The sequence below is a fragment of the Pseudozyma flocculosa genome, assembly GCF_000417875.1.
Source record: "Pseudozyma flocculosa PF-1 unplaced genomic scaffold scaffold00008, whole genome shotgun sequence".
NCBI classification, from domain to species: domain Eukaryota; kingdom Fungi; phylum Basidiomycota; class Ustilaginomycetes; order Ustilaginales; family Ustilaginaceae; genus Pseudozyma; species Pseudozyma flocculosa.
Window position 1 is genome coordinate 536678 of NW_006920876.1, and position 13955 is coordinate 550632.

At 66.2% G+C, this 13955-nt stretch overlaps 4 protein-coding genes across 4 annotated transcripts; 3 read left to right on the forward strand and 1 right to left on the reverse strand.

Moving 5' to 3' along the window:
* Positions 1-1037: 1037 nt before the first annotated feature.
* PFL1_02862 (uncharacterized protein) lies at positions 1038-4198 on the forward strand (the record flags this gene model as incomplete). Its single annotated transcript, XM_007880375.1, has 6 exons — positions 1038-2228; positions 2333-2907; positions 3010-3067; positions 3145-3215; positions 3314-3554; positions 3644-4198. The coding sequence occupies 6 exons, from the start codon at positions 1038-1040 to the stop codon at positions 4196-4198; spliced, it is 2691 nt and encodes an 896-aa protein (XP_007878566.1).
* A 632-nt stretch (positions 4199-4830) lies between these two features.
* On the forward strand, positions 4831-7662 carry PFL1_02863 (uncharacterized protein; the record flags this gene model as incomplete). The annotated part of the gene is made up of 2 exons (XM_007880376.1): positions 4831-7233; positions 7366-7662. The coding sequence occupies 2 exons, from the start codon at positions 4831-4833 to the stop codon at positions 7660-7662; spliced, it is 2700 nt and encodes an 899-aa protein (XP_007878567.1).
* A 323-nt stretch (positions 7663-7985) lies between these two features.
* Positions 7986-9678, reverse strand: PFL1_02864 (uncharacterized protein; the record flags this gene model as incomplete). Its single annotated transcript, XM_007880377.1, has 5 exons — positions 7986-8061; positions 8202-8567; positions 8662-8746; positions 8835-8934; positions 9073-9678. 5 exons carry the CDS (start codon positions 9676-9678, stop codon positions 7986-7988), a joined length of 1233 nt encoding a protein of 410 aa, XP_007878568.1.
* Positions 9679-10156: 478 nt separating this feature from the next.
* On the forward strand, positions 10157-12113 carry PFL1_02865 (uncharacterized protein; the record flags this gene model as incomplete). The annotated part of the gene is made up of 4 exons (XM_007880378.1): positions 10157-10472; positions 10592-11698; positions 11789-11937; positions 12027-12113. The coding sequence occupies 4 exons, from the start codon at positions 10157-10159 to the stop codon at positions 12111-12113; spliced, it is 1659 nt and encodes a 552-aa protein (XP_007878569.1).
* Between the last annotated feature and the right edge of the window lie 1842 nt (positions 12114-13955).

Below are 13955 nucleotides of genomic sequence, written 5' to 3' on the forward strand. Positions count from 1 at the left end.
TCCTTCCTCCTCTCTCTCTCTCTCTCTCTCTCTCTCTCTCTCTCTCTCTCTCTCTCTCTGTGCATGGTTGGGCTTTGTCCGCGATTGTCTCATACACCACGTCGTTTGCATTGTCGCGCCCGCCCTCCTTGCCTCGATGCTGGTCGGCCAGCTTTTCGGGTTTCCCTCGTCACCTGTCGCTGCACACGGGTTCGTCGTTTCGCCCGCACATTCCCTTTGGTAGTCGTCGCGTTGCCCTGTTCGAGGTCGCTTGGGCGGGGAGGACCGAATGCGTCGACCCCGCCGGCGCGCACAATAGAAATCGGTCTCGCCGCTCTCTCGCCCTCTCGCTCGCTCTGTCGACCCTCTGTATCGTCAGTCTGTCTGCCTCGCCCTGCTTGTCGATAGCGTCGCGTAGCGCCGAGTGCCGTGACGACACGACACGACACGACACGCCTAGATACGATCCCACGATGCTGCTAGGCTGGCTGGGTACATAACTGAACGAATGACGATCCGACACGGGCTGTGCCGCATGGCTCGTGGGTCAGCGTCTGTAGGGCTGTGTCGGTAGAACGAGCCGGGAGGAGCGAGGTGGCGCCGCAGAGAGAGATGGGCTCAGCGGCGTCGAGAGTGCGGGCGAGGCAAGGGGCGACTTTGTGTTGGATTTCCGATGGCCCGAGCGCGTTGGGCGGAGCGGAGAGCGACGTGGTGGAGCTGGCCTGGCCGAGGCACGCGGCCAAGGCAACGCTGCCTCAGGCTCAGCCAGGGTCAGCCCACGCACACACGCCACGCCTCCTCGTCCACGCATACGACCACCACCACCGCCCGGCCTTCCTCCCAGCACACCCCGGCCTGAGCCGTCAATCGACTGGCTCTTGATCTTTACCGCTCGCCAATCGTCCTGCGGCAAACGGACCACCATCGCTTAGCCCTCATTCCCCCTCACCATGCACCTCTGCAAGCACTAGCGCACACCTTCGCCTCGCCCTCCTCCCTCGGTCACGCCTTTCAAACGCAGCCACGTCGGGTGGTCAGCTCGGATAAGTGGGGCAACTATGTCGAGCCACTCAGCAGGCGACTCTGCCAACGGCGCGGGCGGCTCAGGCACCACCGCAGGCGATGCGGTCGCATCGGCCTCGCCGTCGTCGCTCAACTACGTCCCCTACCAGCGCAGATCCCACGCTCGCAACGCTTCCACCCTCTCCCAGGTCAGCGTCTCGTCGGCGCCAAGATCAGAAGCTCCCAAAGCAACCGGCACTTCTGGCACATCTCCTGCCGCTGTTCCACCTGTCGCCGCGCCCGCAGCATCCTCATCACCTGGGCCGCAGAACTCGACCAGCATAGCGAGACTTGGCACCATGGCAGCACCGACTCCGCCAGCGAGCCATACAGGCGGCTCGCAGCAGCATTCTTCGATACCCCCTCGCGGCTTGCCAGTATCACCGGTGCCCAGCGGCCCTCGTTCGTCGAACCCTGCGCCGCCACTCGTCCGCATCGGATCAGGCGCGGCCGCACGCAACCTTCCCGCCCCTCCTCCGCTGCGCAGCGCCTCGGCCCTGCGCAAGGAGACTCCAGCATCGCCCGACTCCCCGGCCGCATCCTCCAAAGTCGCCGGGAAACAGCCGGAGAAACCTTCGCTCCCACGCCAGCCCAGCGCGGGGACAATCGCCCTCGGCCAAAGAAGAAGCAGCAATGCGTCCTCGGCTCCCAGCCCCGTCGACGTCGGTCAGCGGCAATCACCTGCCAGCCATGGGCGGTCGCCGTCCAGCGCCATGCTGAACTCTCCCAAGCCCGACCGAGATCCGCGCCTCAGCCATGCGCGCTTGGCGGGACCGCGCGCATCGACCAACCTGGAGACCAGCAGCGCCGGGTCATCGAGGTCCAGCCCGCTCAACAGCGGCGCCGCCACGCCGCGGCTTGGCTCCGGCAACATCAGCGTGCCCGCGCACGTTCACTCGTATGCAGCCCTGCTCGCTGCGCAGTCTAAGCTCGGACCCATACCCGTCCCACAGGGTGTGGCCATCGCCAACGTGGTGGGCCAGCATCAGCAGCAGAACGGCGAGGGCGGCCAAGGTGGCGCGAACGGCTTCAACCGCCTCGCCAACGGACGGTCTACTGCCTACCGTCCCGGTTTCCAGCCAAGGGGGGCGTATAGAGTGAGAACCGACGAGTTTGTCGAGGCCAGGCGCAAGAGGCGCAGCGAGGGCGAAATGGAGCAGCAGCGGATGGAGCGGCGATTGGCGAAAGTGAGTCTCAGAGTCTGGTCAGTCCGGACCACCAAGGCAAGGCACAGTTCCCGCGAGGCTGACCGCCCCGCTGGCCCTCCACGTCCCGATGGTCCTGCTTGCAGCTCATCACGATACACTTTGCGCCGCAAGAGGTCGACGAGCACGGCGAAAAGGGGCCCGCACTGCCGAGGCTCGACTTTGACCTGGGCGAGCTCCGGCGGGATCCAGGGTCCGTGCTGAAGCGGGGAGGCTCTGACCTCTGGAGCTCGCTGAGGGCGCGCACCCGGGGCGAGGACCTCGTCAAGCGAGCGGCCGAGCAGAGCATTGTCAACTGGCAGGACGATGCCGAGGTCAAGGCGTGTCCCATCTGCAGCACGGCCTTTAGCTTGACGGTGCGCAAGCACCACTGCCGCCTCTGCGGCCGCGTCGTCTGCGCTTCGCCGCACCTGTCTCGGCCGGCGTGGCCCGAAGCGGTGGGAGCGCCGGGCGATGCGACCCAGCCGATGCCGTTGGTAGAGCAGCGCAAGCAGCTCGAGAGGAAGTGCTCGTCGCTCATCGTCGCGGATCCGGTGACGGGCAAGATTGAGGACGCGAGGGACGCCGCCGGCCTGGCGAAAGGCGCCGCCGACGGCAAGGCAGACCGCGCTGCGAGCGAAAAGGGCGTCCGCATCTGCCGCGACTGCAAGGATGTGATCCGGTGAGTGTGCGGTGCTCGCCGAGCCGTACCAAGGTCCACACAGAATGCTGACCCCCCGATCGCTTCTCCTCGATGTCGATCATCGCATCGCCATCCCGACAGGAAGCGGCAGTACATGATCGACGATGGGACGGTGCCGGCCTACCTCAAGTTATACGAGGTGAGTCGGGTTCGCCGTTCTGCTGCGGTGCCGACGATCGACTGACGAACCGTCCACGTCGGTCCGGGCATGCTCAGGCGTTGATGCAAGTGCAGAAGGACATCGAAGAGTCGCTGCCCGAGTTTCAAGAGATGGTGCTGGGCCTGCAGTGAGTGTAATGCGCTCCGCTGCCTTCGCTTTCGTCCTGCAGCATGGCGGTGACTGATGACAAGTTTCCTATCCTCTCTCTCTCTCTGGCACCCGCAGAAAGCACGACCATACCGCGGCGCTCGGATCGTCGGCCAAGGCCAACATTGAGCTGCAGCGGGATGCGGCACAGGCGCGCAAGCAGCTGCTGGCCAACTTTGCCACCTACGACGAGCTGGCCAAGCGGATCCGCAAGCTGCCCGCCCCTGCGTCCGAGGGTGGTGGCGGCAGTAGCGATGCGGCGCAGGAGAGGGTCCAGCAGGCCATCTGGACCAAGGCCAACCTGTTCCTCCAGCAGAATGTGAGTCGGCGTCGGAAGCGGCTCGCGGTCGCGGAAGCATGGAAGGACCCGGACCTGATCGACCGCCCATCCTTGGCCGGCACCAACAGATGCTCCCTCTTCGAAGCCTGCCCAAGCCCGGTTCCAAGAAGCCCAGTTCGACGGCAGGGTCCGATGAGGGCGCCGAGGCCAAGACCAAGGCCAAGAGGCCGACGGGCGGCCCGCCTCGGCGCGGAAACCAGGCCCGAGGCGGCTCGGTGAGCTCGATGGCCTCGTTCCAAACCTGGCTGGGCGGCAAGGGGCGGCAGAGCAACGGTGGTGGTGGCGAGGCCATGACGCTGGCCGAGGCGTCGCGCTTGCAGGCCGACGAACGATTCGACGAGGGCGACGACGACGACGACGACGACTACGGCGGAGACGACGACGATGGACCGGTGGATGTGGCTGCGCTCGAGGAGCAGCTGGGGGTGCTGCTGGAGCAGGAGCGGCTCGTGTCGGGCTACGTCGAGAGCGCCAGCCGCGCGCGCAAGTTTGACGACGCGCGCACGCTCAAGGCGAGCCACGACGACCTGTGCCGCGAGATCTTGCGCATGCAGAGGAAGCTCGTCGTCAAGGGCCAGGGAAGGGCCGGTGCGGCGGCGGCGTCAGCGTCGGCGGCAGGGTAGCATGGGTACGAGGGCGGCGCGGTGCAGAGAAGCGAATGCGGAGCCAAGCGACGCGCCCATCATGATGCAATGATCGCAGACAGGAGCTGGAGAGGTGCCAGCCCACCCACGCCATGCGGCCCCACTTTTGATGATACGGCCCCGACCTCGTCGTCTACAACGCGCGTCCAGGCGCAGACGAGCGAGGGGCGTCGATGGCAGGCCGGCCTGGCCCTGTCGACGACGGCCAGCGCGACGGACGCGAAGCAGTCGAGGGGCCCAGCCAGCCAGTCAGAGTGAGTGGAGGTTGGGCCGACGGCGTCGGCTTGGCAAAGGGGGTCCCTGCATGGCCCGCTGGCCTGCGCCCGCCCCGCCGACTCAGGGGCCAACGACGGTCGCTGCCAGGCCGACTCCAGACCGGACCCCACCGCTCGTCAGGTCGCCGCCCGCCGCGTGCAGCATCTTCTTGGTTGTCCACCACCCTCGCCTCGCCCCTCGCCCCGGACTCGCCATCAGGTATCGCGCCCATCTGCCCTCACTCCCCTGCCCTCTCTGCCTCATCTTGCTCACTCGTCTCGGACTGCTCAGACATCGATACCCCACAACGAGGCCGCCCCAGACCGTCCCCGCTCCATACCTTCTCGTCCGGCGACATGCCCGCCAGCTGGACAGCACCGCCATGGTCCGCCTCCATCCCAGTCCCAGAGCAGAAGCTAGGCCTGGTGGTCACCGCCGACGGCCTCTACGTCCTCCCGCGCACCCGCTCCCCCGCCGAGCTCAACCACGCCCACCGCTCGCATCACGGTCACGCCCACTCGGCCTCGACCCCCGCCACCACTGCCTCGGCCCCGCCGACCGACGTCCATAGCAAGGGCAGCAGTGCCGGCAGCAGCAGCAGTAGCAGCAGCAACAACAACAACAACAGCAACAGCGGCAGCGGCAACAACAAGTTCAACCCTTTCAGCGCCGCAAAGCGCCTCACCAATGCCAGCCTGGGCCTACGTCTGGCCGCCAGCCCGTCGCCCTCGCCCTCGACATCGCACACCGCCTCGCCAGCCGTACAGACGAGCTCCTCGCCTCTTCCCGATGCAGTGCGAATAGGCTGGGGCAGGGAAGGAGGGCTGGACCGCGTCCCCTACTCGCAATGGAGCTCCCTCTTCGACGGGCAACGGGACGGCGCTCCAACCGCCGAGCCATCGACCAGGGCCGAGACCGAGTTCGAGGAACTGCTCGTCCACGGCATCGTCGGCCTCGAGCGCCTCTTCAACCGCGCCTACCTCTTTGTCGTCACCGGCCGCAAAGAGGCCGGCGAGATCGGACACCCGTCCCGCAAAGTCTTCTGCTGCTCTGGAGTCCTCGCCATCCCGCTCGACGAGGAAAAGGCCCGCGAGCTCATCAGAGCGCAGATCGCAAAGGAAAAGTCGCACAGCTCGTCGTCGGCGGCGGCGACGGCGGCGGCGGCTGCGGCTGCGGCCAAGGAGGGGCAGAAGGGGTCGAGCGGAGGCGATGACGACGACGACGACGACGACGACGGGTCTACCGAGGACGACGAGAGCGATACGGAAGACGACGACGAGGACGTCATGGACGACGTCGAGACGCCTGCTGCCATCCCGCGCGAGCCGTTCTTCTCCGACCGACAGCTTGGGTCCGGCTCCGCGACGGTCCGCGCTCCCAAGTCGAGGCCGTGGTCCAATCGGGACAACGTGCGCACGTTTTCGCAGAGTCGGCTTGGGACAGTCGAGACGCACGAGCACGAGGCTGGCTCGGGCGAGACGGACGAAGTCGACCTGCCCACGTCGGACCCTCTTGCGGCAAAGGGCGAGAAAGGTGAGGCAGGCAACGAGGGCGAGGGCGACGACGCGCAGCAGGTGCAGCAAGACTCGGCGGCGGAAGCGGCGTTGTCGCCGGACGCCTCGCCAGACGAGCAATGGCGGCAGGCGACGCGCATCGAGCTCGAAGAGAAAGTGGTCAAGGAGACGAGCAAGCACTTTGCGCGGGGCGAGTTCTGGTTCGCCTACACGTTTGACCTAACCACGTCGATGCAGAAAAAGTACGACGCCCTCGCCGCCGCTCAACAGCAGCCGCAGCAGCGCAAGACGGCGGCGGCGGCGGCGGCGGCATCGTCAGCCCATCGAGAGGCCGGGTCCGAGACGACGGCAACGGCAACGGCGACGGCAACGGCGACGGCGACGGCAACGCAGCGTCCGCTCATGGACGAGCCCCACGCCAACCTGGCGCTCTGGAGGAGGGTGGACCGCCGTTTCTGGCACAACGAGCACCTCTGCCGCGATCTCATCGCCGCCGGGCTCGACGCCTTTATCCTACCACTCATGCAGGGCTACCTGCAGATCGTCCCGCTGCCCCTCGATTCGATCGCTGGCGACGATGCCGACGAACCAGCGGCCGTCGCGGGCGAAGCGTCTTCGTCGGCGATGGAGACTGAGACCGAGATGGAGACGGAAGTAGCGCCCGCCGCGACGCTGGTGGTCATCTCGCGACGGAGCAAGGAACGCGCCGGGCTGCGGTACCAGCGCCGAGGGATCAACGAAGCGGGCCAGGTGGCCAACTTTGTCGAGACCGAGCAGATTCTCTTCCTCGACCTCCATCCCGCCTCTCCTCCCTCGTCATCATCGTCGACGACGACGTCGAGCGCGATGGCGACGGAGGGTACGGCGCACCTCTTCTCCTTCTACCAGATCCGGGGCTCGATCCCGCTCTTCTGGTCCCAGTCGCCCTTTTCGCTCAAGCCGCCGCCGGTGCTCGAGCGCGCCCAGGCCGAGAATGACGAGGCGTGCCGCAGGCACTTTGACGTCCAGACGCGCCGGTACGGCAAGCTGGTCTGCGTCAACCTAGCCGAGCAGGGCGGCAAGGAGGGTGTCATCTCGAAGCGCTACCGCGAGACGGTGCAGCGCCTCGCCGCCTACGCCGACGAAGGCGAGCTCGACCGCGACGACGCCGTTGTGGCCGGGACGGGCCCTGCTGCGACCACCAAGATGGTCGGGTACCGCGACTTTGACTTCCACAAGGAGTGCGCCGGGATGAAGTTTGAAAACGTGAGTAGCACCGGGCGGTACTGGTGTCGTCGTCCCGGCGGTTGCAGTCCCACCAGCGTCATGCAGCTCACCTCGTCCTTCTCGCCTCCTCCCTCCCTCGCCCGCTCCATCACCCTCCCCGCGCGGACACAGGTGCAAAACCTCATCCGCGATACGGCATCGACGCTGAGCCACTTTTCCTTTTTCCACCTCTGCTCGCCCTCGCCCTCGCCCTCGTCGACGCGGGCCGGGGGCGCCCAACACGAGGTCCGATCGAGACAGAGGGGCACGTTCCGCACGTCATGCCTCGACTGCCTGGACCGCACCAACGTCGTCCAGTCGGCTTTTGCCCGCGTCGTGCTCCAGGGCTGGCTCGATGGCGTCGGCATCGGCGGTCAGGCATCGGCCTCTGAGTCCTCCTCCTCCGCCGGCGGCGAGGGGCCAAAGTGATCAGGGCCGATGTCCATGTCGGCTCCCACCTGTCTCGTCTCGTCTCGTCTCTATCGCCTCTACGGGCCCACCGCTCGATCTCATCCGAATGCAGTGCGCGGAGATCGGTGCCGCTCAGTCAGGCCGAGGCTGAGTTCGAGTGGCATGGACGCGCGTGCCAGGCAGGCGGGCAGGCGGGCAGGCGGGCAGGCAGGCAGGCAGGCAAAAAGCGGCGACATGGCGGGGGTATACGAGCGGCCCCGGCCCGATCTCTGCGCCTTGCACCTCAGGAGGCAGTCTTCGGGCCGGACACGCTAAGGCGTCGGTCGATGTTCGTCGGTCGATCAGAGCCACAACCTCCGTTTGAGACCTTCGATGAGCGGACCCAGGTACCCGGCGTTGGCCTTGGCCGCTTCGAGGCTGTCGTCGCAGGAGCACGCGCGAGAAAAAGGGGCCGCAGCAGCGCACCGTACCGTCAGCGCCGCTCGTACCTGCACAGGGGGACCCGACTCGACTCGACGCGACGCGACGCGGTGCGACCGGCCAAGGCACCCACTCACCTCTGGACGGTGCCGCTCTTGAGAAACTCCTCGTCATCCTCGCCGGTACACGCCCCGACGTCCTGGCAGCACCGGACGAGGAGGTCGACGATGCGCTTGACAGTCTGCTTGCTCGTCGCTGTGCCGCCGTCGCTTTCCGTCGTGTCCTTTCGCGATCGGGCGCGACTCGGCGATGGCGACGACGCCGATGCGGACGGCAACGGCACGTTGAGGTGGAAGCCGAAGCGCGATCCGACCGTCGGCGCCGCCTTGGGCGAGGCGCTCAAGTCGAGATCGTCCGAGATGGCACGGAAGGCGAGCAGCCGGCTCGTTCCCGCCGGCAGAGAGGCGGGGCTGGGCAGCTTGATCGACGTCGTCGAGTGCGCTCTGCGTTGCACGTCGGTGCGTGGGACGTGGAAGGACGTCGGGGGGTCAGGATCGGTTGCGAGACGGCGGCGGGCGGGACGACGAGGGCACTCACCGGCTCTCGTCGTTGAGGTAGGTGATGACAAAGCCCCAGTTGTCCTCGGGATGGTGGCCCTCGTTGGGGTTGATGATGTAGAGTCCTGTGGGGTCGGCGGGCAGATTAGCGGCTGGTCGTCAGCATCGTGGTCCTGACAGTCTGCACTGCTGTCCTCCCGGCGACAGACTCACCTTCCTTGATGCCGATGATGTCGCCGACCAGCACCTTTGTGAACTGCGAGAGCCGTTCGCCGCCAAAGTCGTAGCTGCACACGTAGAGGGCCTTGCGCGTCTGTATTCGTTGGCAAGAGGTGGGATGGGGTGAGTGAGGCGCCCATCCGCCAGGGCCCACATCAGCATTCGGCCGAGGGCAGAGTGGCCTGCGCGTCGGGGAAACGAGGTTGGCCTAGTTCCCGACGACGACACTCACGAGCAGGACGACCTTTTCCTCGAGCTTCGCCGACTGGATCTGGTTTGGCTCGACGGGAGAGCAGAGCGTCCACCCTCCAACAAGCGTCTCGTCGTTGGGGATGACCTCGGCCTTGCAGCTCTCGATGGCGCTGGCGCGCACGCGCACGAGGCGCACCGCCTCGGAGGGGTCGCGCGAATCGAGATCATCGTAGTACCTCTCGAGCCCGGCGATGCCGATCGAGCCGTAGACAAAGTCGAGCACCGTCTGGCGGAAAAAGTCGGTGACGGCGCCCTGGACCATGCGGTACACGCTGTTGGTGGCGTCGTTGATCATGCCCATGAAGCTGCGCTTGCCGGTGCGCGTGAAGTCGACCTTGAGCGCGTCGGTGTTGGAGTAGCAGTGCGATATGGCGTTGGCGTTGTTGGCCCAGACGTCGTTGAAGGCGGCATCGAGCGCCTTTTCCGAGACGACGAAGCGCGGGCGGCGCTGGCGGGCGGGAGAAGTGACGGTGGTGGTGGGGCCCGACGGCGCTGCGGGTGCGACCTGCTCCTCGATGGCGGCTGTGGGCTGCGGCGGTGCCACGGATGCGGGTGCTACCGCCGTAGCGGCCTTGTCTGCGGTCATCGCGTCGAGGTGGCCAAGAGGGATGGTCGAGGTGATGGTGGTAGCAGCAGCGACAGCGACGGAGGTGGCGGGGTGGGGACGCTCTTTGGGCGCTGTTGCCGCTGCAGCCCCTGAAGAGTGATCAGGCCCTGCAGCAGCACAAGCAGCCCTCCACACCCATCTGGACCAACACCGCTCGAGGGCTTTCTTTGGCTGGCTGGCCTGGCTCGGCTCTGCGCTGCTCTGCTGGTTGTGTCTGTTTCGGCCTGGTCCGTTGCTCGCGGCTCTTCCGACCCTCGACAAGCTTCCCTTCAGCGATCCGCCTGCTCCCACAGGACGCATTACTGCTGCTGCTGCCGCCGCTCGACATCAGCCCTTCAGCGACGCACGGCCCAAAGGCCGGCTGCATCGGGCGCAGCAAGCCAAGCGCGGCTTCTTCTTCCTCCGCTGCCCTCGACTCGACTCTGCGCGCAAACCACCGCCAGCCGCAGCGACCGCCATGGGCTCCGCCACCGTCGAAGAGTACATCGAACTGCTCAACGCGGAGCAGCACGTCGACCTCCAGAAGCTGCGCGACTATGCCCGCCACGGCACCCAGCCCGACGTGCGCGGAGAGGTGTGGCTCTACCTCCTCGGCGTCCTCTCCGACGACAAGGGCCAGGAGATGACCTCGGTCCGCAGCAAGTACCTCGAGTACGAGCAGATGGACAAGCACAGCCCCGCCCTCGAGAAGCGCATCCGCGCAGAGTGCTCGAGGTACTACCAGAAACGCCTGGCCGCTCGTCCGCCACCGGGGCGCAGCCTGATGCAGTCGAGTGAGTACGAGGGAGTGGTGTCGGCACGGCCCGTGTCTGACCTTCAGATCCACGCACGTCCTTTCCCCTCCTGCTCACACCTTGCCCTCTAACCCTCTGGCACCCCGAAACGATCGCAGGCCGTACCATCGGATCCCGTCCGCCCGGCAGCACAGCCTCGGCCTCGTACTCGCGCCTGCACAGTGACGGCGCAGGCGTGGCCGTCGGCGGGGCGTCGACCAGCGGCTCGGCCAGCAATGCCATCGTCGTCAGCCTCGACCGCGGCCCCAACCGCGTCAACGACGGTCGCATCCACGCCCTCGGCGGCATCATTGGCGACAACGGCGTCACCGCCGCCATGGATGCCGACGACCCCGAGGCAGTCGCGGCCGCAGAGCTCAAACGCTTCGGTCGCAGCGTCGAGAACGTCATCTGCGCCTACCTCAACCGCTACAGCCACCCTTCGCGCCACACCCGCGAACAGAGCCGCGGCCACGGCCTCGGCCCCCATCACACAAGTCTGGACCGCTACGGCAACTCGTCGACGAGCTCGTCGATACAGGGCCACAGCTCCGACGTTGACGACCCGGGCCTCTCGCAGGCGCATCCGTCGCGGTCAGATGGCGTGTCGGCGCTCGAGTCGGCGGTCGACGCCACAAGCTCAGAGGACGGGTCAATATCGCGGCAGCATTCGGCCCATGTGCACCATCACAACCACCACCAGCAGTCACAGCAGCACCTGCACAGAGAACGCGAGGGGCCGGGCTCGAGGTCGCGCTCGAGGGCGCCCTCGACCGGCCAGACGCTCGAGGGGTCGCTCAAGGCCCGCATGCCACGCGAGTACGAGTGGATGCCTCAGATCGAGACGACAAGAGACGACGGCACCAACGCCGGGCCCGGCAGCGGCCTTGCTGGCGGCGGGAGCCGTGGTGGTGGTGCTGCGGGGACGCCACGCGAGTTCCACCCGGCGCTCGTCTACCTCTGCGCGCCGTTCGTCAAGTGCATCCGGGTCGAGGCGGGCATGTACTTTGCCTTTGAGAGGCTCATGACCATGATGGCCGAGTACAACGCGCGCAAGCCGCTGCCGCTGCAGGTGGCCACCTTTCTCACCCTCTTCCGCACCACGCTGCCCGAGCTGCACTCGTACTTCGAAGAGGAGGAGGTCGACATCATCAGCGTCGCCACAAACTGGCTGCAGCACCTGCTGGCCGGCGAGCTGCGCATCGAGGATCTGATGCGGCTGTGGGGTGAGTGCGGCGGTCCCTCGCCCGTCGAAGGCACGCGCGCTGACCGCTCGACTTTGCGTCTGCCCCGGCCTCCTCGGCTCGCTGCTGCAGACACCTACTTTGCGGTCGCCGATCCGATCGACCTCCATCTCTACGTCTGCATCGCCATCCTCACCAACTGCAAGGACTCGCTCGAGGAGCTCGACCGGTCAGAGACGAGAAGCATGCTCTACAGCCTTCCGCCGCAGGACATCGATCGGGTGCGTGAGCGATGCGGTTCTCCGTGCGCGTCGTTGGATCTCGCTGACCGTCGCGATCCCCCCGCTGGCGCGACCGATGCTCTTCGCAGGTCGTCAACGAGGCGATCAACATACGTCTGAGCCATCAGCAGGCGTTGAGGGAGCAGGAGGAGGAGACCGAGGAGGCGGACGTCTGAGACCAGGGCAGGCAGCCCGACAGGGCCGCTGCTCTCGGCCGGCTGAGATGCGCTTCCGTAGCCCACCGGCGTCACGCCAGCGCTGTCTGCGTGAAAAGAACCCCCAAAATGGCGAGGAATTCTCCCCTACCTTCAGCCATCGATCGAGGTCTTGCCCGATTGCCGCTGTCGTAACACGGCACACAGGGTAAGGGCTCGTGGCCCGGCCGGCGCCCGCTACGTCCGCCACGAATCTTGAATACGATCAGATTGACGGCATGCTCCATCGATGCGAGGACATGTCACCCGACGGGTTCCCACGCAGACAACCCCGGAATCGACCGCGGAACATCCCTGCTGCCTTGTCAGCGCGATCCTGCCGCTGCGCTCGCCGCTGGCAACGGGACAACAGAGAGAGCGCACGATGATAGCGATGCACAGCGGACGAGCAGGCAGACGCCTCTGATCAGCCAAAGGCCCACGACAAGATCTTCGCATGCGGAGCCGTCGACGACCTTACCCATCGTCCATCATATCGGTAATCGCCTTCGCTCGATGCCGAGTGCACGACAGGTACGACGCTGATCGTGAGGACGAGCACGATGACAGGATCACGCTTTCTGACTGAGCGACCCCTATCCACTCACTTATCACGCAGATGCGAGCCGCTGTTGATCTCGGTCACGAAGCAGGAAGGATCGACCGATGATCCGCAGATCCTCGCCAGGCCTTCACATGCCATTTGCAGGCGGCTGGCGGCGATGGCGGAGGACAAGCCCATCGCTAGAACCCTCGTCGCTTTTCGGCTCCGTCGATGCGGCGACAGCTGCGGGCCTCACACGTACGAGAAATGCTCAATTTCCTCTCCGCGGCTGCGCCTGTCTCATACGGGGACCAGGTAGGGCCCCCTCGAAGTTGAGCCGTCATTTCGAGGGTGCGTCTCATCTTCCTGCGACGATCGACCGACCCCCCGCCGGCCACCTTACTCTCCTCCCCGTCTCCATCTCGCCAGTCGCCACCCTCTTCTTCCAGTAACCTGCAGTGAGGCGGTCCCAGCGGGCAGCGAGCAAACGCCGAAAGCCTCGAGCCTCTCCGCGTGGGGGATGGGTCGGCCGACTTCTCTCCGCCAGCACCCTCGATCAACTGGATCGTCTGCTCGGCATCCGCCTGTCCGAGATCGACGTTGACCGCCGCTCTACGGACCGTGAGACCTCGACGTGAATCAGGGTGGCGAACGTGAGTTGACCCGCCTTGCCTTGCCCTGCCTGCCTGCCGTGACATCCTCGCACCTAGCGGTACAGCCTGGCCCGCCACGCGCCACGCAGCACGCTGGGTCAGACACCATTTGCCGCCGCGTAGAGTGTAGTTCGCCGAAACGAGGGCCCCACATCTAGCTTGCTTGTCCCTCGACTGGAACGGCATCCGAGCCAAGCCAATGCCAGGCATGCTTGCAGGTCCAGACAAAGGAGACCAGCTTCGCTCGGCAGTTATCCTCGACCATACTGTGGCGCGCCGATGCGGGCATGTCGGTTTGGCCGGTTCCTAGCCTGGCATATCGATGAGTGGCGCTGGATTGCCGGATGAAAGAGGGCCGACAAGGTGCGAGCACATCGGTATCCACCCACCCTCGGTCAGCTCCGACGAGCGAAGGCGAGCTGGTCGTGAGAGGTTTTCAGGGCAGGACGATGGCAAGGAGGCGCGGGGTCAAAGAGGCTCCCTCCGCGCGTCGAGCCGGCAGGCCTCAGGCATGGACGGGACCGGTCGCCGTCCTTCCCGCGCGCCCTGCGCAGTCTCTTTCGAGGGTGGCCTTGCTTCCCACCGCGAGCGGACCGAGCCAGCGACGGAGGATCCGACGATCACACA